This window comes from Salminus brasiliensis, chromosome 22 (assembly GCF_030463535.1).
Source record: "Salminus brasiliensis chromosome 22, fSalBra1.hap2, whole genome shotgun sequence".
Classification (NCBI taxonomy): domain Eukaryota; kingdom Metazoa; phylum Chordata; class Actinopteri; order Characiformes; family Bryconidae; genus Salminus; species Salminus brasiliensis.
In genome coordinates, this window is record NC_132899.1 from 19,707,419 (window position 1) to 19,730,794 (window position 23,376).

The following is a 23,376-nucleotide window of genomic DNA, read 5'->3' on the forward strand; positions in this document are numbered from 1 at the left end:
GAAGTGTCTGAACCCAAGTATACAATCTGTAGACCCACACTCTGTAGTACTGCTTTATCAGAAGTGTCTGAACCCAGTTATACAATCTGTAGACCCACACTCTGTAGTACTGCTCCATCAGAAGTGTCTGAACCCAATTATACAATCTGTAGACCCACACTCTAGTACTGCTCCATCAGAAGTGTCTGAACCCAAGTATACAATCTGTAGACCCACACTCTGTAGTACTGCTCCATCAGAAGTGTCTGAACCCAATTATACAATCTGTAGACCCACACTCTGTAGTACTGCTCCATCAGAAGTGTCTGAACCCAATTATACAATCTGTAGACCCACACTCTGTAGCACTGCTCCATCAGAAGAACCCAATTATACAATCTGTAGACCCACACTCTGTAGTACTGCTTTATCAGAAGTGTCTGAACCCAGTTATACAATCTGTAGACCCACACTCTGTAGTACTGCTTTATCAGAAGTGTCTGAACCCAGTTATACAATCTGTAGACCCACACTCTGTAGCACTGCTCCATCAGAAGAACCCAATTATACAATCTGTAGACCCACACTCTGTAGTACTGCTTTATCAGAAGTGTCTGAACCCAATTATACAATCTGTAGACCCCACACTCTGTAGTACTGCTTTATCAGAAGTGTCTGAACCCAATTATACAATCTGTAGACCCCACACTCTGTAGTACTGCTTTATCAGAAGTGTCTGAACCCAATTATACAATCTGTAAAACTGCTTTATCAGAATTGTTTAGCTCAGTTATACAATCTGTAGAACCCACACCACACAGCACTGCTCCATCAGAAGTGGCTTAACCATCTTACAGTTTTATCAGTAGCCAAACTCTATATTACAACTCTATTTGCTGTGGTCAAACGTAATAATACGGTTCTATCCACAGAACTCAAACTCAGGATTGTGGCCTTGTCATACTCATGTACATGTACATGTACTCATACTCATAATACCACTTAACATTTCTATTTTACCTTTGTTTTTCCACTGCAGCATTGTGTTATTAGCTACAACCACAAAATCACCCCCTCCCCCTTTTCAGGTCATTAAAACAACAAGGATTGTCCTTTTTCAAATTTCCTGGTGAAAGTAAATGAAAAGGATTCAAAGCAGCATCCAAACCTGCTAACGATGCAATAATACTTGCAAGCCTCAAATCCAGAACACAAATAGCACGAAAGTCCATTTCCCGTCTTTCAAAAAGAGGAAGCTGACTAAGGAAGAAAAAAGCTTGACTCAGCAAAGACATTCAATGATTTGTTATTAAATGTATAATCCGAAACCTAGAACTGGATCTTCATCGTCTGTCCAGCTATATCAGGTCTACCTGTGGGAACAACGTGCGCTCATAATGAAGAACACTACAAGTGTATTTTGTGTCTAGAGGCACAGGACAACAAGTGTTTGTTTTAGACACCACATCTGTTATGAATACAATGACTGACCCAAAAAAAAGAGACAATCATCCCAGGACCCACTTATATGGAATGTTTTATTTGCTGTATTGGACACCAAGAGCCACGTTTACTTAAGCCATTAGCTCCATGATCACACTGTTAGTACACAGAGGACAACCAACAATTGGTGCCTAGCAATACCTTTACCAATCACTGGCTATATTAAGCATGATTCAATAACTCATTGCACATTCCTAATGGTTTGGAAAAACCAACACCTTAGTGTTACATGGTTAAACATTACGGCAATTAGTGTGATTCAGAATAAGAGATTATAGAGGTCACTGTGACAAAGAGCAATCCACATACCGAAGGTATTCTTACATATCTTACATCCGACTGTCAAATGTGAGCGTTTCGAGAAACCAGTCATACCAACCGAGGCTTTTTTTGTTTTTTTGCTCTGGTCTTTGCATCTTATTACCTGCGCCAAACACATTATATCATCCAATAAACAGCTTGTTTTCCTGTGTAGAACATTACTATGCTTGAAGAAAAATAGATAGATCAGATAAATAAACCCATTACTTAGCTTTCCCATTCATAAGGTCCTAAAACATACAACTGAAAACGATACAATCGAGTGACCACTCCGCTGATCCGTTGTCAGCTGAGAGTGGCCTTAGTGCTCTTTTCAAAGAGTCCAATGTGTGCCTACAACACACTACAAACCCTTGACATCAGATTTCATTTAATATTCAAAGAGAGTGATGTTCCCAACTTCCTATATTACAGACACGTCCTAGATCAATTTCAATCGAGGTTACTACTGTTACAGAGAAGGCTGCCATGGTGCTCTTCAATGCCTTGTTGTGTACCACTCATTGTCGGTCATCTGCACCAGCTCATTGACCACATCCAGCAGGTTGTATTGATGCTTCCTCAGTAGTTTCTGGTTTAGCAGCTTATCACTGAAGCCCATTTCCTGTAGCACAGCTATCAACGAGGCCTCTTCACACGCTGGGTCCACACTGGGTCGCTGGGGGGGGGGGGGGACAAAACAAAAAGGGACACGTCAAAGGTTAATCTCAGGAACAGTACAGAGTCTACCAGAGTCAACCCAAGCTGGCAGAACTAATATTCCGCTGAAGAACACAAAGTTGTGACTCTCTAAACTCTCTAATCTAAACTCCACATCAATGCATAACCCTTTTATTTACTTTGATTCTCTTGTGGACAAAGCCATTGCTATAGCTGGTAGGAGTTTTCTTCAGTGCTGTTTGTGAGTTTGTGACAACGTAGGAGTAATACGACTCTCATTAGTCAGCAAGCCCTGTGCTCTGCTTATTCGTGGACATGTGGGGGCGGAGGAGGTGAGACAAGGGTGAAGTGAAAACAGCAGCAGGTGTGAGTCATGCTGCTGTGAGCGTAAGCACCTGTGTGGAGCTGCTCTGGCCTGTGAACAGAGCTTTGTAGGCAGACGCTGCCACCGAAAGCGCCCCCTTCACCAGCCCTTCAGTTAGACCACCATGACGTAACCTGTAGGCAAAAACAAAAGTCAAGTCAGCTGTAAGTAACGAGAGAAGATACAGTCGTTTTTGGAGGACTACTCCTTTACATAATGAAAAACTTCTTAAGTTTAGCTGTGTTTTATATAAAAAAAAAAGCTCTGTGGTGGTACAGCTCAGGCGTGACCACAACTTTTCACAATTCTGGTCAACCACAGAAACAGCACAACTAGCATCTACAGATACTTCCTCCTTGCAGCCCTTGTTTTTTTTTTTTTTTTTTGAATCAGCAACGATACACAGCACAGGGTTCACCAATTATTTTAAATCAGCACTGATAAACAGCATGTGGGTCACTAATAACTTTATACTAAAAGAACACTTCCACAGTATTCATCATGCACTAGCTACAATCCTTACAGAGGAAAAAAAAAGCCTATTAAGTTTTTAATTATTTTAATTGATTTTTCTCCACATTTATGAAGATCTCTGCACAACAACAACAATCAAACTCTACACACAACCCAGATGCACAATTTAAATTAATTCATAACCATAACATGAAGCTCCTTGAAATGCATCATATCCAACATTTTTCCCTTGAGGGTCACTTGTATACATTCATATACGTGTGTGTTGTTTGTAGACATAAAAAAACCCCCCAAAAAAAAAAAAACACAGCACAGTTTAGAATCTACAGATTCGAGATTTGAAAAAGCGCCATAGCTAACATGGACGTGCACGTGGCACCATCCTATGGCAGATTCACGCAAATGCCTTTCTTCTGCACTTGGTGCTTTAAGGAAACGTTTTTGTTGTAAGCCTCTGATGCACACTGGTACAGTGATTTTTAAAGATCCACGCAGAACATGCTTAGATTTTTAACCATTTTCTAATTAAACCCATTTGTGCCTGTAAAAATGGTTTTACCAGCATAACAAATTGTATTTGTTATTTTTTTAAATAAATAACCTTATAAAATTCCTTAATATTTCCCATATATTTGTGTTGCACGGACTCCACAAGTTTGTGTATAAGTCTTCGATGAGCAAATCAAATCCTGCTGAGAGTCATGCTGTGAAGCTGATCTTTACATGCACCTAGCAATATTGCAAAATGTTAAATAATTTACTTCTCAAAATTTTCCAAGCCTTAAAGCAGCACTTTGTAGCATGTTTACATTAAAACAACAACAAGTGCTACCCCAGGCTTGGCACGCAGTAAGAAATTTTGGAGAAGTGGGCAGGACAATGCTCACGACAACTGCATAACACAGCCCAACCCTGGTCACATTGGTGTTAAATGCTTTAAATCTTCTCACATCATACACATGAAAGTGTGGTGCTAAACTGCTGAAGGCTGAAAAAGTGGATATATGCAAGGGATGTTAGCTTTCTCAACATTATAAAAACAAAGATTTTTTGCAGCTTGGTTCCCAACATAGACTAGGGAGTGAATGGTACATTTTTAAACCATGACACTGTTTACAAACTATAAGAAATACTTCCTTCCTTTTAAAAAAAGAGGAAGGGAAAATTCAGTTCAGAAAAAGAGCCAACAAACGTACATAAAACGACAGAGTGGTGAAAACTTTTACCTAGGATCTTCAGAGTTGCATGTGTCAAAGGCACTGGCAGGGGCCTCCGTATGTGTTGATGTGAACCCTAAGACACCACAGATACAACACAGTTAGGAAATAATCATATCATTAAAAGTGAAACAAAGCAGATTTAATTTCGTTTCCTCACCATCTGGGTTGTCCTCAGGTGGACAAGAGTTGTTCTCTTCCATTTCTTGTGGTCTACTCTCAGTCTCACAAGGTTTTATGGACCTAAGAATAGGAAAAAAACATAACATGCAACAATCAACACGGTCACTTCTTCCTATCCTTATTCCTAGACCAGCAGACTAAAATTCTGAATTGAGACAAATCTTTTAACAGCTGTTTCTCAGGGCTCTGACCTGTGTGTACGAAGGGTTGGGGGTGGCGAGAGAGAGACAGGTGCAGGAGCCACCTCAGGAATGAGGGCAGGGGTGCTCAGAATTTGAGAAGTGCACAGTAGTCTGTTCACACTGTTTTGGATGGAGGCCGCTGGTTCTGAAGTCTCTCCCTCTGCAGTGCTTTGGTCCAGCGCTCCTTCAGGTTCTCCAGTGCAGGCAGTCCCAGGTTGGGACATGGCAGAGCTGTACATGGAATCTGCCAGAGGTTTGGAGGTATCAAAGCAGTCTGGCAAGACAACTATGTATTCCTCAGAGGAGGATGAGGACGCCTGGCTGCTCACTTCATCCCACTCTCCTGCCTCTTCATCCTTATCCTGGTCCTCTTTTTTTCCTTCCTCCTCATCCAGTGCAGCAGGATCAGTGTAAAGGTTTTCATTAGAGCCAATCAATGCTTCTGAAAAGACTGAACATAGAACAGCAGTGTTTAGTGACTACAAAAAGCAGCATAATAAAGTGAGGAATTACTACCATCCTGCTTAAATCTTTAAATGCTAAGAACGATCATACCACTAGAAATGGTAGAAATCCCAGCTGGCAAACAATTTCTTTAGCAGCTAAAAGTCTTTCAGTGCTTGTAGTTGGCAGTTTTCCCACCCTTTTTTGCAGAAGGTCACTAGTTCTGATATACACGGTCATCTTGCTGCACAGCTTTTTTCAATGTCTATCCACACATTTTCTATTATGTGTAGGTCAGGGGAGTGTGTGGGCCATCCCAAAAGCTTCAGGTTGTGTTTTTGAAAGCAGTTCATGATGGTTTTGAGGTATATTTTAGATCATTATCCTGTTGTAGTAGCAATTCCTCATTGGCTTCAGCCTTCAAACAGATGGGTTTGAGATATGCATCCAGGATTTGCCGGTATTCTGTGGAATTATTTTTTTCTTCTACCAATGCAACATTGCTATGACACCAGAGCAGAACAGATCCACCCCTTTGCTTCACAGCTGGCAAGGTGTTCTTCACTTTGCAATGGTGCACTGCCTTCTTGACTCAGAAACGTATATACCTTGAGCATTTGTTTCAGCTGATTACAACTGGTGAGAAGCCTCAAGCTTCTTTTGCTAATCAAGGTCTGAGATCTTGGCGAAAAACAGTTGAGCTTGCACTGGCTGCATAAATAATTTTTACCGCTTTAAAGACTAACTGTACATTAAGATTCGCTGAAAATTTGTGTTTTATGATTGATTAGCAGCAGAGGTTGTGTTTACTGCTCATTTTGAGAAAGGAAAAATTAAACAATTCATGCCCCTTGGACAATGGTACCCAAATTTTATAAAAGTAAAAACAATGTTTTATGATTGATTAGCTACAAAAGCTGGCCAATAAGTACCCAAACTTTTGCATTAGACTGAATAGACTGCAGCTCTAAGAATTAAATTAAACACGCGCACTATGCTCTTTTATAGATGGCATTATTAAAATTAATGTTTAAAAATTATCAGAAACCCCTCTTATGTAATTCATTTTTGACCTGAGTACTGAGCTTTTTCACCTGGGAGAACAGGCTCCTCCAAAATAGCTGGTGGTTGGACAGGGGGTGGAGCCTCTGGACGCTTAATGATTGGCAGGAAAGGTCTGTCAATCCTCTCCATCAAGTATCTCTCATTAAAGGCAGGTGGGTCATGAACTAAAAAAAAAAGTCTGAATATGAGACACATGCATTCCTATTTTGGTGCTAAATACAGAGCATTCATTGACTAAGCAACTAAAGGCCCTCACCTTCAGGCTTACTGTGGCTTGTTCGAACCCGGCGTCGAGGTTTGTGCTCAGGTTCCTCCTCTAGAGTGAGAGACCTAATCACAGTCTCGCACACAAACTGGGTCCCGCTGATATCATCATCACCCTCTTCATGCGCTTGTGCATCAGTGTTCTCCACATGTCTCTGAGGCTGCACCACTAACACAACACATGCAAAGACTAAGAATGTGCCCAGTCTATATCCACCTATCACAAGCTGAGCAGAATACAGATGCCTCTTGTTAATTACAGCAGACTACAATGAAGGCACACCTGTAAACCATGTACTGCATTTCTTACCTTGAAGTTTTTTCACCCCTGTGTGTTCAGTGTCCTGTTTCACTGAACCCAATCCATGCTTTCCAAACACTGGTCCATAATGAGGAACTGGGGACATGCATGGGGTCATATCTGAGTAAAAACCCAAAATAGAATTGTGGTCAAAATAATCTATTGACTTATTTTAAGAAATCCAAGTGGACTAGGCCAAGTGGACCAGAATACAAAACTTACCAACTGGAGTGTTAGCTGGGACTTTCTCCAACTCTTGGACGATATTTATGTCCAGCAACTCAAATGACAGCAGATCCTTTAAAAAAAGAAAAACAGCTCTTAACTGTATGTTTTCACATAATATGTGTAGTGATTAAAGCCTGTCTGTTTATGAACACACACCTGTGCAGTGAGCAGGTCCACAGAGGGAATGTAGTATTCTCTCTGACAGCTGGAGGACACCTGAGTTTCACAATTTCTGGAGCTGGACCAGCACATGCCTTCCATTCCTATCATATTGGGTTTATTAATCTGCACAGGAAAATAAATAAACAAATTAATAAATAAATAAAATAAAATAAAATAAAACACGGCCTGAAATTATTTTTAAAATATTTATTCATGATTAATCACAATATTTTAAAAAAAGTTAATTATGATTTATTGCATCAGTCTTTTTTGTTCATTTTTTTTTTCCTTTGAAAAGCAGTATATTTTTTATAGCTACAAAAGAAAAGAATAAAGCTACTTATTATGTTCAACAAATCAGTAACATTACATTCATCGTGTGAATACAGAGTTTACATGAACTGAACATGAAAATGAATGATTTCACCAGGTTTTCCAACTACTTCCGGCAGCTGTTTTACGGTCACTGGTCTTAGCTCCTCTTTGATTGCAGCCTCTCACTCTTATTCAGCTTGTGTAATCTAGCACTAGGTAGGTCCAGTGCTAACATTACTGATCTTTGTGGCATCAGCAGTGTGTTTGGCTTATAAATGATACTTCAGACTTAATGTATTTTGGTCATAAACAAATGTCTCTCAATGTTTTATTAAGAGTAATATAAATAGAAGCTAGCGTTATTAATTTATCATGTTAACTTTGACTACTCAAAAGCTAAATAAATTCACAGAACTGTGATAAATTTTAATGTAAACATCAATTAAGGCTCTTGAGTACTGACCAACTTTGCAAACACAAATGTTTGTGGACACTCCTTCTAATAAATGCATTCAGCTATTTTAGCTTGCACCCATTGCTGACAAAGACGTGCAAATGCACACACTCACAGCTTTTCTAGTTCCTGTAGAGACGTACTGCTAGTAGAATAGGACTCTCTGGAGAATATAAACATAAACCAATTGGCACCATGCCCAATACCAAGCATGGGCTACAGGGTTATAAAGTCCCGCTGTAAACACTGAGCTGTGGAGCAGTGCAATTGTGTTCTCTGGTTGACAGTGCTCTACCCAATACTTTTTGGGTGAGTTGGGGATGAGGATCATCCAACATCCTCACCTCACGAACACACTTGTCACTAATGCATTCAAATCCTCATCGCAATGCTCCAAAAATGTGACAAAATCAGGATAAACTATTTAATAATACTGATTTCTAAATAAACAATGAATGACGCTGGTGTCCCAATACTTTTGTTCATATAGCGCACCTACTTACCAGTGATTTGCTGCAGTGGGAACTGGGTTTCTGGCCTGAACTGGGCACCACCACAATGCTGCACCACACTCGGGGGCCAAACTGCACTCCGCAGTGTGCCAGACGCCAGTGGGAGGTGTAGGTGCCTTCCAGTATCGGTGCCACGAAAGCCACACTCACCACACCAACCTCTCCTGGCTTCAGGAAGGGCACTGCCACCTCCTTCTGCTCCCGAGACTCCAGCGCCAGGTTCCCCCACATGAACTTCAGCTTTATAGAGAAATACAGAGAGTCCACATGCAAACATAGCAGCAAAGTAATAATTCATACAAGGACATGTGGATGCAGGCTTAAGCCTCTCAGATTACAATATGAAAGCTAACTATTTCAGGTTGCAATGTTAAAAACAAAACAAACAAACCTTCTACTAAATGTAGATATGCCAGTGTTATATACCTTGGTTTCAGAAGTCCAGTTGATGTTGCCAGTATTCCTCATCTTCCAGTACTTGATGAACTTGGTGCCAGGCTCCAGACATGTGCCGTCTGGTAGATTCTCATCCAGAAACAAGGCAGTCATTGTGGGCACCAAGGTGGAGCAGGAGACCTTGGGACCCCTGGTTTGAGTGCACAGAGCATTGTGAGTACAGCTTTGATTCAGCTTCTGTCTTTTTCTTGAAGCTCAAAGCAAAAAAAAAAAAGGTTTTTAAAAAAGGACGCTATACAATAAAGGCAGCAGGTGCATTTGAGGTAGTTCCATCCACTTGCCAGCGATAAACGCAACTATAACAGACAATGAGATAATCTTGATAATGATTGTTCTGGGCTGGGTAGGTAGGTCACCCAGCCCTGACCCCTCTCACTATGGCCCTTACTCTGGACTGGAGGCCTGAGGGTCTGGGCCCGGGGCTGGAACTGGACCAGGAGCAGGGGCAGGAGCAGGAACAGAAGCAGGGCCAAGACCTGTGCTGCTAGTGCCATTCGTGGCTCCACTCCACAGCAGACCTCTCTTCTCCAGCCGCAGCTTCTTCTTGATTTCCTTTACCTCAGCCTTCAGCTGTCTCCGCTCAGCTTTCAGACGCTGTCTCTCAGCCTTACGCACAGTCCGGTCCCCACGCCTCAAGAACCTGAGAGCACAACAAATCACAAATACCTCAAAACAAGATACACATCTGACATTTATCATTTTGGAAAGAGCAAACCACAACAAGGTTTGGGGATAATCAACTGCTTACATAAACTATTCCAGACCTGTTAAATTTAATTGGACTTGCCTGGGTTCTGGAGTCACTCCACGCTCCGGAACAGACAAGGGGGTCCTTGTTCTCTTCAAGTTGTGACTAGGGTCATGTTTGTGACTACATGGCTCGCACAAGATGCAAGAGGGACAAACACTAGGTAGATAAAAATACATTATTTATTTTTCGGTTCAAAGCAGAAGAAAATATTTTTATTTTACAAACTTCAAGAGAAATTGCTGAAGAAATGTTTACCCTTACTGACCTGCAATGATAGCCTCCTCCAGTGGCTGGTCCCTTGCAGCTGGTGCAGTTGGGTGCTGGGTTCGATGTCCTTGGTGTTGTAGAACTGACTGTGGCCATTTGAGCACCAGAAGTGCTTGGCTCCTCTGAGGGATGGTCAGAGGCTCTGTGTGTGCAGCACTGGCCAGAAAACTCACTACACATCCTGTCTACCACCTCCCTGACTACCTGATCTTTGAACTGTGAAGACAAATGAGATAAGATTTATATAGCTAATATTCAGAGTTCAAACTGGATAGTTCAATTTCTAAAATCTGATTGGCTAAGTCATTGTAAAATAATCAATATACAAACATATGACCACACACACACACACACACACACACACACTGAATACTGTATTAATAACCATGTAATTAAAAAGCATTGTGCTGTTCATGGTACAATCTCAGACACTTATATTGCTTGACAACTATAGCATACTATTAACCAACTACACTGCTTGACAGAAGAATACTTTACTACAATTATTAGTAATAATATATTAACTATTTTATTTAATATTTATATATTTTTAATTGTATTGTATAACTTTTTTCACAGGTAACAGGTAAACTAAACACATTTTGTATTGCATCATCTCATGACACATATAAACACCTATAAAGCTGATCTAGTGTATTCTTGACAATGAAATCCACAGTAAATGATATATTAAATCGTATGCATACGTACTCTGTCCATGTAAGATTTGAACCATGCAGGCACTGCCTCCTCTTCAACTTTCGTCACTTTGTTTTCCTTCACAACCACCTACGAACAAAGAATAACCACCATCAAACCACATATACATTACAGAAAATGAGAATAGACTTCTGTACATTTTCACACTCAACATCTGCCAAGGAAGATTTTAATTAGAAATCATTAGGCCTTACTGAGTCCCGCTCAGGGGTCACTTGCGTCTCCTTGTCGGCCACTTTTACTCTGGCCCGATACGGCGGCGCAGGTCTGGGGTCTATTTTGATTTCTTTACCTTCAGCCTTAACGGCCCCACCTTCAGCCTGGCCCTTCATCTTATACACGTTCATGTGAAGCTGGTTGGCTTGCTTAAGTGCACTCTAAAGGGAACATTAAGATTCAAAACATTGTGATGTTTTAGTGTATTTATGGTGAACACACCTAAAATGCATTAACCACAATTATAATCATATATTAGGCAAAGTCCTACATAATCCCAACAGCTCTGCAAAGTGTACATTTAGAGACCATGACATGAGTCCTTACCTTTAGAGCCTCCGTATACTCATCTGATGAAAAAAGAAAATGTGTCTTTATGAAAATCTTTAGACAGCATTTAAAGACATCCTATATTTTGGGTTAAACAGGATTAGTAATTACACACATAGATGCAATATAGCAACATATGTCACATACCTTGACTGTTTATGGATATCTATGAAATAAAGATAGGAAAGAAAGTTAAAAATCACCATTATTTTGAATTGACAGTAATTATTCTTCAATTTAATTATAGTAAAAACATTACCATGATGACAGAATCAGGTAAAATGTGGGGTTTATTGGTGAAACCAATAAGGTCAAACTGTACCGAGGTAGCTAGCAAAGCTCTAGCTAACGTCCTGCTTACCTCTTCGTTGTCCTCGTCAAAATACTTCACTTGAAAATGGCATAATCCGAAAGTCGTTTTAATCTAAAGGCAATTAGAGAATTAAGGGAATTAGCCAAGCATGGGGAAATGACAGCACAAAGGGTAGGCACGAAACAGCGAAGACTAAACGACTAAACGACAACACGTTACATAGAAAACAAGCTCAACTACTGAGATTCAGTCTTTAACATGTCATTAGACAAGTGCGACTGAGGCCATATGACAATAACGACACAGTCGCATTTCCCGTTGCTGGCTAACACTTTAAGACTGCCCATTTACATTAGAGTCTGTTAATGAAAATAAGAGATTAAACATCCAGCAGTGGCGGTGTTTTGAAGCGAAGTTAGCGGGCGAACGTCCTCCTGTCTGGGTTTGTTTATGTCGGCCTGCGCCTCGGCCTTACCCAGGCCTCCACCGTCTCCCACTGCGCTTTCTCCGCGTCCACCACGGGCAACTTCTTCACGCTCCCTCGGAAATTCACTTTAACGGTGACAGGATGATTCATTGTCTTTAGCCAGGATTGGGTTGAAAATGATCTGCAGGATAGGGACGCTGTGATTTAAGGTGGCGGATCCAGCGTTATCTCCCTCTCTCTGATCCTGTCTGTCTAACTGTCTGTCTCTCTCTCTGTCTCTCCGTCTGCCCGTTCTTGTTTACATCGTTTAACTCGTACACTCCCCCACATCCACGTAACAGGAAGAGCTTCAGCGCTGTAACTCGTGTTATCGTTCGTTGTTTTGTGTGTCGCTTAAACTATCTGGAAATAACTTACCTAAAAAGACCAACGTAACACAATTTAAACCTTGTATGTACAATTTATTAATATTTAATTAAATTCGATATGTTGAGGGGCGGGGCGGGGCGTGCGCATGCGTGTGCAGCGGTGTCTCGTCGCTCGGTCGCTGATTTCTGAACGTCATCTCGGAGCGCGCGAGCACCTTGTGGCTGACAGTCAGCAGTAAAAGCCACACTGTCGGTTAGTGCTGTTAGGACAATCCGCGGCTTTTCACCGTTACTGATCTAGAAACATGTCTTCGCTCTTAAAAGTGGACAGTGAAATCAAGTCAAAGGTACGTGTGTCCCTCTCCTTTATCAAACACGGCGTGGAAGAGGATCGTTAGGCCCCGTGTTAGCTAGCTAGCATGTTAGCTAGCTGAGTGTGGAGCAGCAGAGCCGGTGTAGCGGGAGAGCTGGCTAACTTTCCCGCGCCTTAGCCGAGCAGCTCTCTGTTTACACGCAGTCTGTGTGGGTTGCTTCCTTTCTCATCTATCAGTTGTCTATTTTTCGGACGCGTTTCGGGTGTTTTCTGCTTGTACGCGCTGTCTCGGCGCTGTGGTGAGTCAGTGAGCTCACCGCTGTGTCTGTGAATCCAGCATGTGCTCTGATCTGCCTCTCAGCCTGCCTGCCTGCCTGCCGGCTGCATTCAGTTAGCCGTTAGCTCCTTAGCCTTACTCATACCCGAAATCAGGGGGTCGAAAACAGGCTAGCTTGCCATATCGCTCGTAAACAAGTTATCGGATAAAGCCAATGTTAACCAGCTACGAAGAAACGCTGGTTTACCTAATGAGTCGTTTAGCTAGCTAATCTGATAGTAGATGTTAAACAGTGCAGCTAACTGAAGCCCACGGGTTGCGCCCCCGATAAATTCACTAGCTGTTTGGTTGTCACTCGTGTTAGAGGTGCTGATGTTTGTTTTCTCGCTGTAGGTTGATGTTTTCAGAGAAAGAATCACAGGAGAGGTGAGTTTCGGTCCCGCTACATCACCTGAGAAGATAACCTGTAGTCCTGTACTGTTTGATTCATCTCCTTTGACTCTAAATTTTATGTTTAGGCGGAAGATCTGGTGGCAAACTTTTTCCCTAAGAAGTTATTAGAACTGGACCAGTTTCTGAAGGTACTTTTATCTGAAAGATAAATGTTAATGATACGGTAATGGTTGGAGACACCCTTCAAACATTGCTATTGTAATCACACCATGTGTTTGCTTTTAATTTTTGCCGTACCGGTAATATGATTGTGTCCCAAATTTCAGGATCCTCTTATAAATATCCGTGAACTGAAAGAAATCCACTCCGAGATCAATCTGACTGTGCCAGACCCAATTCTACTTACAGACATCCATGATGGGCTTGAGGGGGTAAGAAATCCAGTACTGGTGTTTTAGAGTCATTAGGATTTCTTTTTTTTCCAAAGTGATGGATTTAAAATGTGTTTCTACTCAGAATTTCTGTCACTGTTTTTATTTTATTTAAATAATAGGAAAATGTGTTACATCCTCCTAGGGTTAACCTGTTGGTGGGTAGCATAGTAAATAATCATGATTCATTCAATCAACAGCAAAATGCCAAAAAAAGAAAACTTGAGGATGGTCCAGGAGATGACAAGGGTGAGTTCTGCTAAATGTAAAGTTAGTGTTTTTTGTTGGATAAGTGTCTGTTGTCACACTGTCATTTTCTCATACATAGTTGGTGGGACCAAGGTCTATGTCATGCCTGGTGGAATGATGAAAAGCAACGGCAAACTGGTAGACCTTATCGAGAAGGTTAAACCTGAGATCAGAACCCTCATAGAGAAATGCAACACTGTAGGTCTACATTTGTCTTCTCAGCATACATAGTCCCACTCAGTGGCACTTGGTTATGGGACATTTTGTATATTGTGCCGTCTTTCATGTTTGTGTGTGTTTTCTAGGTCAAAATGTGGGTCCAGTTGTTAATTCCAAGAATAGAAGATGGTAACAACTTTGGTGTTTCAATCCAGGTACAATACGTTTTGATCACATCCTTTTATTTAACACCTGGAGTTACAGCACATTTAAAAGTTATCTAGTATAGTGGATGGTCACATATCGGTTAGTTAACTAGTTCAGTCACTTATTTTTTTCCAGGACAATCTGGGAGTTTTGCCCGTCATTTATATATTAAACTTGATTTTCAGTTTTACACAGTTGATGTATCGTAAAGTTGGAGTTTACTGTAAACTGTCTCTGTCTCTTGCAGGAGGAGACGGTGGCTGAGCTCAGAACAGTGGAGGGAGAGGCAGCATCTTACCTAGACCAGATATCAAGGTACTGCTATCATCTTCATTCTGTTTGCAGTCAGATGTGGAAATGCACTTTAGTTCTGATGTTTAATAATGTTTTTATTTTGATATGGGTCAGATGAGAACAGGCACAGTTGTTACAACAATTGTTGTAGTAATACAGATTCTGCATTATCATGAAGGTTTCCTTGTTCCTTCGCTGTGGTAAATGATGCATAACAGATGATTTTCACAGCCACATGTAGCCACTCATAGCATGTCTAAAAAGATGGTTGTGTTTTGTGTTAGTCAGGGTATATGATCTTTTGCTTTCTGTCTTTCAAATGTATAGATACTACATTACAAGAGCAAAACTGGTTTCCAAAGTAGCGAAATATCCACATGTGGTAAGTATAGTGTTTTAAAATGCATGCGTATTTGTAATGTAGTCTGAAAATAACTTCAATACCCCTTATTCCTGTATGTTGGCCATTTTAGGCAGTTCTAAGTAATGGGAGAGATGACTGTTCAGATATTTGTGAGTCACTTGTTTGAATTGACATTGAATTGTTAGTACATGCACAAGATGGCTAACAAAAGTTTTAAACTTCAGGACCAAACAGTATTGCAGGCCTTCAGAATGAATCAATCTGAGGCAAACCCCACTAGGCTTGCATTTTCCCCACTAAAAACTAATCTAAGGGCAAAAACCTCCTGAAATGAGCAAAAATGGAAAATGGCGTTACTGAACTTCACTGGGTATGATGCACAGCAAGGTGCTGATGTCTGTGGCTTGGCTGACTTAAATGATTAGTGACCAACTATCAATAATTTAAGATTATTTGTTCAATTCCTCATGGTCTTCTGAAATGAAAGTTAATTATGTATAAAAAAAAAAATAAAAAAAAAAGAACTGGCAGTCCAATGTAGTTCCCTCAATACCGATGCCAATATTATCAAATTCAAACAGACTTTCCACAGCTCTTAAATGTCTCTACTTCATTAAAAATTCAGAAACCCCAGCTTCAGTTCTGTAATAGTAAAAACAAATGTAATACACTTGGGTTGTTTGACTTTCACAGGAAGACTATCGACGCACAGTTACAGAGATTGATGAAAAAGAGTACATCAGTCTGAAGATCATAGTGTCAGAACTGAGAAATCAATATGTAAGTTTTCAGTGAAATTATGGAAAGTTTCCATTTCATTTACAGAGTTCTTGTTTTTAATGAGAGATGGTACCATGTTTTTTGTTACTTTCCTGTTTTACAGGTAACTTTACATGACATGATCCTGAAGAACATTGAGAAGATAAAGCGGCCCAGGAGCAGCAATACAGACGCGCTCTACTGAGACCACTCATCATCTCATCTGTAGCCCTTCCCCATCTTCACTAGGACTAGCTGGAACCTTGGACTGGTTCTAATGCAATTACGAAAACATTAAAACCAGGCCAAGACCCGCAAGCTCCACCAGACCTGGTGCAACATGCCGCTAATGATAGAACTGTAATATATGGTCACTGTTTTAAACCCTTTAAAGAACCCATTTTGATTTCCTAGTGGACAGTGTTAATGTATGGAGACAGTTTGAGTATGCATCTTGAGGAGGTCTGTTTTTTTTTTTTTTTTTTTTTTTTTTTTCCTTCTTCTTTTTTTTCCTTTTTTTTTTCTCGTTATTTAATTAAAAGACTATCTTAACAACAGGGTTTCTTTTTATCTTTCACAAAACCAAATGCAGTGTAGCACTGTTGTGGATGGTTCTAAGGCATTTTACATGTTTTAGACTCATGGTGATGTAAGAGATAGATGTGAAAAGTCTCATCAGGTGATGCTCAGTTGAGGAACTATGAAGGTCTTATTGATGCTGTATTTTAATCTCTTGACTCTGTCCATCTAAGATCGGTGTAGTCTAAGATGAAAAGCCGTACTTGTGCATCATTTTACATTCACTGAGTTAGAAGTTATTTCATGGCAATGAAATACAAATATTTTACTTTCTTATTTTCATCTTCATTGATAGAACCACCAAGTTCCCAAAGCTTCTTATGGCTATTTTTTTGTCCAGTTTCTTTTAAGAGTGATGCATTTTGCTGAATAAAAAGTGTTTTTTTTCCAATGTGTTGAAGCAATGAATTTGCAACCCACTGATTTTATGCATCCCATTAAATTTATGCTTCTAAAGTGCGTTTGTATGAAGATAAATAAGTAAATGGCTAGAAGCTCCATGAGTGTGAAGGCTGTATTAAGGATCAGTCTTTACATTTAAAATTGAGGCTGATTGTACTTACCCGTGTTAATTCTCTTTCTGTAAATGTTGGTAAAAACCATGGTTTATTCTTTGCCCACTGTTAAAGCCGTTGGGTACAAATTAGGCAAATACTACTACAGCACATAAGAGCTCAGCATTACAAATGTTAGAATAATCGGTGTACAGGAATTAAACTATGAGGGGTGAACTATTTTACATAATGATCAGGCAAGAGCACTTCTCCTAATGACCAGCAGATGGCTCCATTAACTCCATACTGAGGATTCAGACAGGGATACAATGGAAACTTACATGAGCATCAGTACATCTCTGATCTCACTGAACTGAGCTTAAAAGTATATTTTGATCATTGTTCCATAATCCTTATCCATGATACCACGTTCAGCTATTTAGAATAGTATATTTAAGTTGCCTAGTGCCTAGTAAATATTTTTAAAAAGTCCAAGAGAGTGCATTAAAAATCAGGGATTTGTTTATTAATTGAACATGAACGTTTTAAATGCAAAGAAGAGCTGCAACCAGCAACGGGAAGAGAAATACAGGATTTTGCTGAATTTGTAAGCAAAGGTAAACATTCAAATTTAAGCAAATGTGTTATCATGTTAGCCTTAGTAAACAGTCATAAAAAAAAATCTGTAATTACAAAATAGTGCAAAAAGGAAGGGTAGTCAGCAGTGGACTCTGGATTTTGGAGCCTGCATTGTAGAAAAATAGTAAAAAAAAAGTAAAGGCTAATACAAATGTTTATGTATTTATGAATTATTATATTGTCGCTGTATCACCATGCCACCTATTTTGACAAATAATCTGGCAGAATCTGACCGTGTTATGATTAAATGTAATAACAAAGTATACAATTTAATAGGAAATACATACAAAAATGTCTTGGAATAAAATATTTTCCATTTAAGGTTAAGATGTTTTTTGTTTCTTCTCCTGTAAAGTTGCTATTTGTGTTGCTATTGTTTTTGAATGACAGCAACGCTACATATTTTTCTGAGCAGAATTAGTAAAGTCAATTTCATATAATCCCCTAAAACATTTTTAATCAGATGAGAACAAAATTTGGATGACAGTTTTACCTGTAGTTTGCCCTGTAGTTACACTTTCATACAGCAGGTGTCATTATAGGGACGGTTTTGTTCATTGTACCAACCATAACATAGTTCTTCAGGAACCAGATCACCCAGCATAGTATGTCTTCAGTTTATTGCAGGTTCCACATGTAGCACAAACTATATTGTAAACTCTATTGGTTTGGAGAACACACAGCACAGTACATCGATCTGTGGTGAATTGGGTGTGAGGGCAGGTGTCTGTCAGACAACTATACGGTACATTTCTGTGGTAGTAGAAGATGTTGAGGCTTAAAGAATGTATGCAGGGTGTAAGAATTCTTTGGGAACAATGCCAATGGTGCCATCCAGCTCCCCTACCCACCAGCCATGGATGTTATACTCCTAAAAAACATAAAAAGACATACAAAGACAGTCAGTGACTGACTATTAGAAAAACAGTGGAGAAAAAAGAATGATATAAAGTTATATATCAAATATTGAATCTGACAGTTGCCCTTTACATTGTGTCTCAAATGCTATTATGAATGAACCAATAGAAATGACTCGGAATTAAACCCTTTAAACTGACTGTTACTAGATGTTAAGAAGGGTTTTTGCCTCTGGGTTTTGGTAAAGTTGCCATTTTTAGGATATGTGGCATTTATGCAACATTGACTAATATACTATATAAAGACATTTATTTTTATATACAGCTAAATATACTGTACATATATACAGTATATCACTGCTATTGAATTAAAAATGTATCTCCATTTTCAGTTTTCTCCATGGTTTGTGCTCTGTAGCTGCTCTGTACACTGTGTAAATAATTTTGGATGAACAGACCAATAAAATGCTCTAAATTACTTTTTTTTTACAATGACTTCTATTGAAAGTGCAGAACAGTTTTGCCTTCTCCTGTAAATTCACCAATTTGGAGATACATGTTTTTTCTTAGACAGTGACAATGTATAGTTTAAAGATATGAGCAGTGGAGACAGACATACAGATGATTAGAGGAATAGATGATATCAACCACAATTCCACAATGGTAATCTAAAAAAAATAACTGTAAAGGAAATGAGCAATAAAAAGTGCAGCAAATGCATAACTTGCGATTATAACAGTAAGATAAATCCATGGATCAGCACAGCATTGCTTGGTTTGATGATGCATAGGTCATTAAATCACTAGGATGATAAAAATACAACATATCAACATCATGTCAAAAACATAAGACATGGCAAATGGACAAATAAAAAAAGGTCCAATAGAACATGAAAATAAATCCATAACAGTGACATATATTAAAAAGAACTGAAGAACTTTTGTCCTTCATCTCCTATGCAGTCACAGCATCACAGAGAGCAGGTACTGCTGGTATTTCTTCTATACTGCATTCAATACAGAGCTAAGACCAACAAAACACTGAGTGAAACGTAAGATCTGAGCATTACGGCAGCACACATTCCCAGTAACACTGTTGCTCAGTTTGACTGAAGACATACTGTATGTGGTGACATATATATAATAAATTGATAAATTGACTCTTTATAACTATGCTTGACTTCAACACTTTAAACTGTGTGTGTACCATTATACATATTTTTGTTACTTTGAATGTAGTGGAAAATATAACATTCTGATTCCAGGGAACACAACCTCTCCTCAACAAATTATCATGGAGATGTAGGTATTTTGCATCAGTGTATTAATGGCGGTATTAATGACAAGTGGAAGCAGGAATACAGGTATGGAGATTTTAAAATAGCACTTCAAGCACTTCTGTTGGATGGCCTTGACACCTCCCCTGGAGCAGGTTCTGATCAAAGCAGACCTGTTCCCTAATTAGTTTTGGCTTGAAAGTCCTCATTACTCCAGCTAGGCAATCTCCGTTGGCTCCAGTTATCAATCAGACAGCAGCTGGGCGATGGCCCTGGCACTTACGAGCAACTAGTAGAGAGAGCCCCAGACCTGGCCTTTGACAAATGGACACAGGGCAGAGTGGTATTATCAACGAGACTGCCAGAGAATGCCGAGATGGAGCGATGGCGAGAGGCTGAAGTGTTCAAAGTACGTTAGTATTCCACAAGCACACACAAGTGCATTTAGATGTGATGAACCTGTCATCCATCCTGTGCCTGCAGAAGAAGAGAGTGGGAACTAATTACCTTCTCCTCACACACAGCGCTGCAAGCCTAATGTAGTCTTCAGCCCATGCAGACGAGCTGCTCTAATGATGCAATGAGGAATGAATTCCAGGCGGGGGAAGAATGGAATGGGGCCGCCAGCATCCACACTGCCATTACACATCAGACTTCTATGAACTTGAACTGTGGTCTCATTACAGAGCCACCATCTATTGTTGACTGAATGAAAAAAGTCTCCTCAATGTTCTTGGTTTGGATGTACAGTTCTAGAAAATGCCTTTGACTGTTGTCAACTGTTGTACCGAACCCTTATCAAGTGTGGAGGTGTCTGAAGCCTTTAAAAGGGGCTCAGTGAGCTGTCGTGTGGCACAGACATCAGGGCATTGGACTGAGCAGTCGATTCTTAGTTCAAGCCCTGGTGATGCCATTGCCATCCATAGCCAGGAGCTCCAGACAGCATAACAGCCCTCCTTCTCCCCCATCACTCAGCGCCAAGCTAGCCAGTTTGGGCATCTGTTAGCTGACATTACAGGATTAGCAAATAGCTTTAGTTTAAGTGAGTCCAGCTATCCAATGATGTTGCGTTTCAGGTTTGAAAATATGTGGTTGGCCGCCTTCCCAGGACTGGTAGCATTATGTGATCGTTTGCCCCAAAGTGTGGGTGGGATAAATTGGGAAGAAGATTTTGGGGAAAAATCAACCAACATTTCAGCGACTGCAAATAAATAGCTCCTTAAAGCACCATCAGTTGAAAGGTTCTGTAAGGAACCAAAAATGGTTCTTCTTGGCTTTTTCCAAAGTACACTTTTTAGCAGCACTCAAAAGAACGAATGTAATCAAGTTGATTTATCCTCATCCTTCAACCAATATGCCTCTCAAACCTAAACCAGGTCTAAATGACAAAGCACATTGATCTTCTGCTCTTCAAGTCAACCATTAAAAAAGGAACAACAGACTCAAACTGATGTGACACACATCACATTCCCATGACAGCTGTCCCTTCTCAGTCACCCTGTTCCTAATTCTTTGTTTAGTCAGCCTCTTCCGTTTTTCTCTCATCTGCTCAAAATGCACATTTAATTACCACACACATCTAAGATTCAGAGGTTCTAGTAAGAAAGACAGAGAGTGTGTGTGTGTGTGTTGGGGGGGGGGGGGGGGGTATAATGAGATGGGCCCAACTTAAGGCAGTAATTGGTATTTCTTGATCCTGGGCTTTATTTGCATTTTTAGTCACCCTGTAAAGGACAGGCTTTACACACGCATTTCTGGACAAGCTGAGAAATACAGAACTAGCATCTGAAGTGTTTTTATACAAATTTGCAACATAATGATTTTAAAGCTGATATTCTAAGGTAAAATGCTTATTATTTTTTATATTTTCTACATTTTTAAATTACAACTGACCAAATTTAAATGAACTCTAATACACTTTTTAAGGGGCATTATTAGATACTAGGTTAAATAGACAGAGATCACAATAAAAAATCTGGAAATGCATGTTTCAGAAATTTGAACAAAAACTTGTAAGTTATGACATTCTGCACTAATAACGCAAATTTAAGCAAAGTCCATGTAGCTTGAGTGCACAGTGTCATCAAAGCAAATGTGGTGCATAACAAATACTGACCAATTCTGAAAAGATTCTTGATAGCACTCAAATTGATGTCCTGGGAATGTAATTTGTAATGAAACGATTTGTATTTCATTACAAAAGAATGCTAAATTAAAGCATTTTCACAGATTGTCTTAGACTTTTGTGTTCCACTGGTACTGGATTGATCCCAATGGGGACATTTTGGTGCAACTGCAGCAGAAGAAAATAGAGCTTAATTACACAAACTGCACACTTACAAACAGCGTATTAACCTGAACACTACTTTGGACGTATTAATCAGTAATTAATCTTAAGAAGTACTATTAATTAACTATAGTTTTAAAAGGATGGATTAACCTCCCGTCTGTAAAGTTACAAAGTAGGTTTTTTTTACAAAGCGTTTTTGCAAGTGTTTGCCAATAATGTTGTGTCTAATAATGTTACTGCTATTTAACATCCAATAAAAATCAAAAAGAGATGATGAATGTAAGTTAAGGATCATTACTGTATCTCTCCTGGCCTCTCCTGTCAGTGGATGGAGGAGTACAGGTGTGTTTCACTTGGTTTTGAGTGTGTGTGTGTGTGTGTGTGTGTTTGTATAGATGCTGGTGGAGGCTGTAAAGTGACAGTGTGTGTCGCTAAGGCTGAGCTGTGTGACTGAAACTGCGCAGCGTTGCCGCTGACCTCCGTATGACTCCTCTTTTGGAGACGGGTGGGGTTGGCACAGAGCGAGACTGAGAGTGTGTGTTGCCATGACAACACCTGCAGTCTGCAGCATGCCACTGATATCATTTATTTCTCACTCAGGGGGGCTGGCTAGCGCTGGTATTCAAATGGGTCCATCAGTCTGGAGCGGCCGGGGGACAGACTGGCAGCTAATGATGCCTTCAGAAAAGGAGCGGCTTAACTGGAGAATGTCATATGGCACATGACAGGGTGAGGAGTGGCTCGTGTCTACAAGAAAAGGCAGCAGCGGTGATGCCAGGCAACCAAATGCTGACACTGCCAGCTCCTCACTGTCTTTCTCTTTTATTTGCTAAAACCACATTCTGTATTTATGTGTCTTCCGCCAGTGACATGTTGGTTGGCTATGTGACCATTTTCCAACCTCTGGTAATCCCTTTTAATTAATTTGTTACTGTGATTTTAGGACTGATACATGTAAATGAGCCCTGACCTGTTTGGATGCCCTGTATTGTGCCACATTAGAAAAGCAGTTCAGCCTACAACACTCCTTACAACTTCAGGGTGAATGGATGGAGTTACACTGCTGTAAGCTGAAGAGGCAGAAATTGGGAAGTGTGGCAGGTTTGTTTTTGTGACATCACAAGAACTAATTTAATAAATTTTAATAAAATGTTTAAATAATTTTTTATTTTATACTTTATAATAAATGTAAAATCTGAAACAAATGTTTTTCATAACTGTTCTTTTGAGCGATACCACAGAATAACTGCTACTGGCTCATTAAGAACTGTAGAGAACCTTTCAATAGAGCGTAAGGAGCTCTGTAAGGGTGAAGAGAC

The 23,376-nt window shown here is 39.9% G+C and overlaps 3 protein-coding genes across 3 annotated transcripts in view; 1 reads left to right on the forward strand and 2 right to left on the reverse strand.

Moving 5' to 3' along the window:
• Nucleotides 1–1,498: 1,498 nt before the first annotated feature.
• Nucleotides 1,499–12,473, reverse strand: nbr1a (NBR1 autophagy cargo receptor a). Its single transcript, XM_072667108.1, has 21 exons — nt 12,157–12,473; nt 11,730–11,792; nt 11,516–11,534; nt 11,366–11,388; nt 11,017–11,199; nt 10,814–10,891; nt 10,101–10,318; nt 9,872–9,991; nt 9,473–9,724; nt 9,055–9,214; nt 8,620–8,868; nt 7,342–7,470; nt 7,180–7,255; nt 6,967–7,077; nt 6,649–6,825; nt 6,422–6,556; nt 4,893–5,334; nt 4,679–4,761; nt 4,528–4,594; nt 2,859–2,961; nt 1,499–2,461 (listed from the first exon to the last, which is right to left on the reverse strand). Exons 1-21 carry the CDS (start codon nt 12,256–12,258, stop codon nt 2,282–2,284), a joined length of 2,970 nt encoding a protein of 989 aa, XP_072523209.1. The 5' UTR covers nt 12,259–12,473; the 3' UTR covers nt 1,499–2,281.
• A 202-nt stretch (nt 12,474–12,675) lies between these two features.
• Nucleotides 12,676–16,892, forward strand: psme3 (proteasome activator subunit 3). The gene is made up of 11 exons (XM_072667134.1): nt 12,676–12,823; nt 13,460–13,492; nt 13,585–13,647; nt 13,786–13,890; nt 14,091–14,139; nt 14,219–14,337; nt 14,445–14,513; nt 14,753–14,820; nt 15,127–15,181; nt 15,857–15,943; nt 16,047–16,892. The coding sequence occupies exons 1-11, from the start codon at nt 12,782–12,784 to the stop codon at nt 16,125–16,127; spliced, it is 771 nt and encodes a 256-aa protein (XP_072523235.1). The 5' UTR covers nt 12,676–12,781; the 3' UTR covers nt 16,128–16,892.
• Nucleotides 16,893–17,512: 620 nt separating this feature from the next.
• skap1 (src kinase associated phosphoprotein 1) overlaps nt 17,513–23,376 on the reverse strand; it is a 42,884-nt gene continuing 37,020 nt past the window's right edge. Inside the window, exon 12 of the mRNA XM_072667110.1 lies at nt 17,513–18,505. Coding sequence (XP_072523211.1) covers nt 18,413–18,505 — 93 coding nt within the window. The 3' untranslated portion in view covers nt 17,513–18,412. The remainder of the gene's footprint in view (nt 18,506–23,376) is intronic.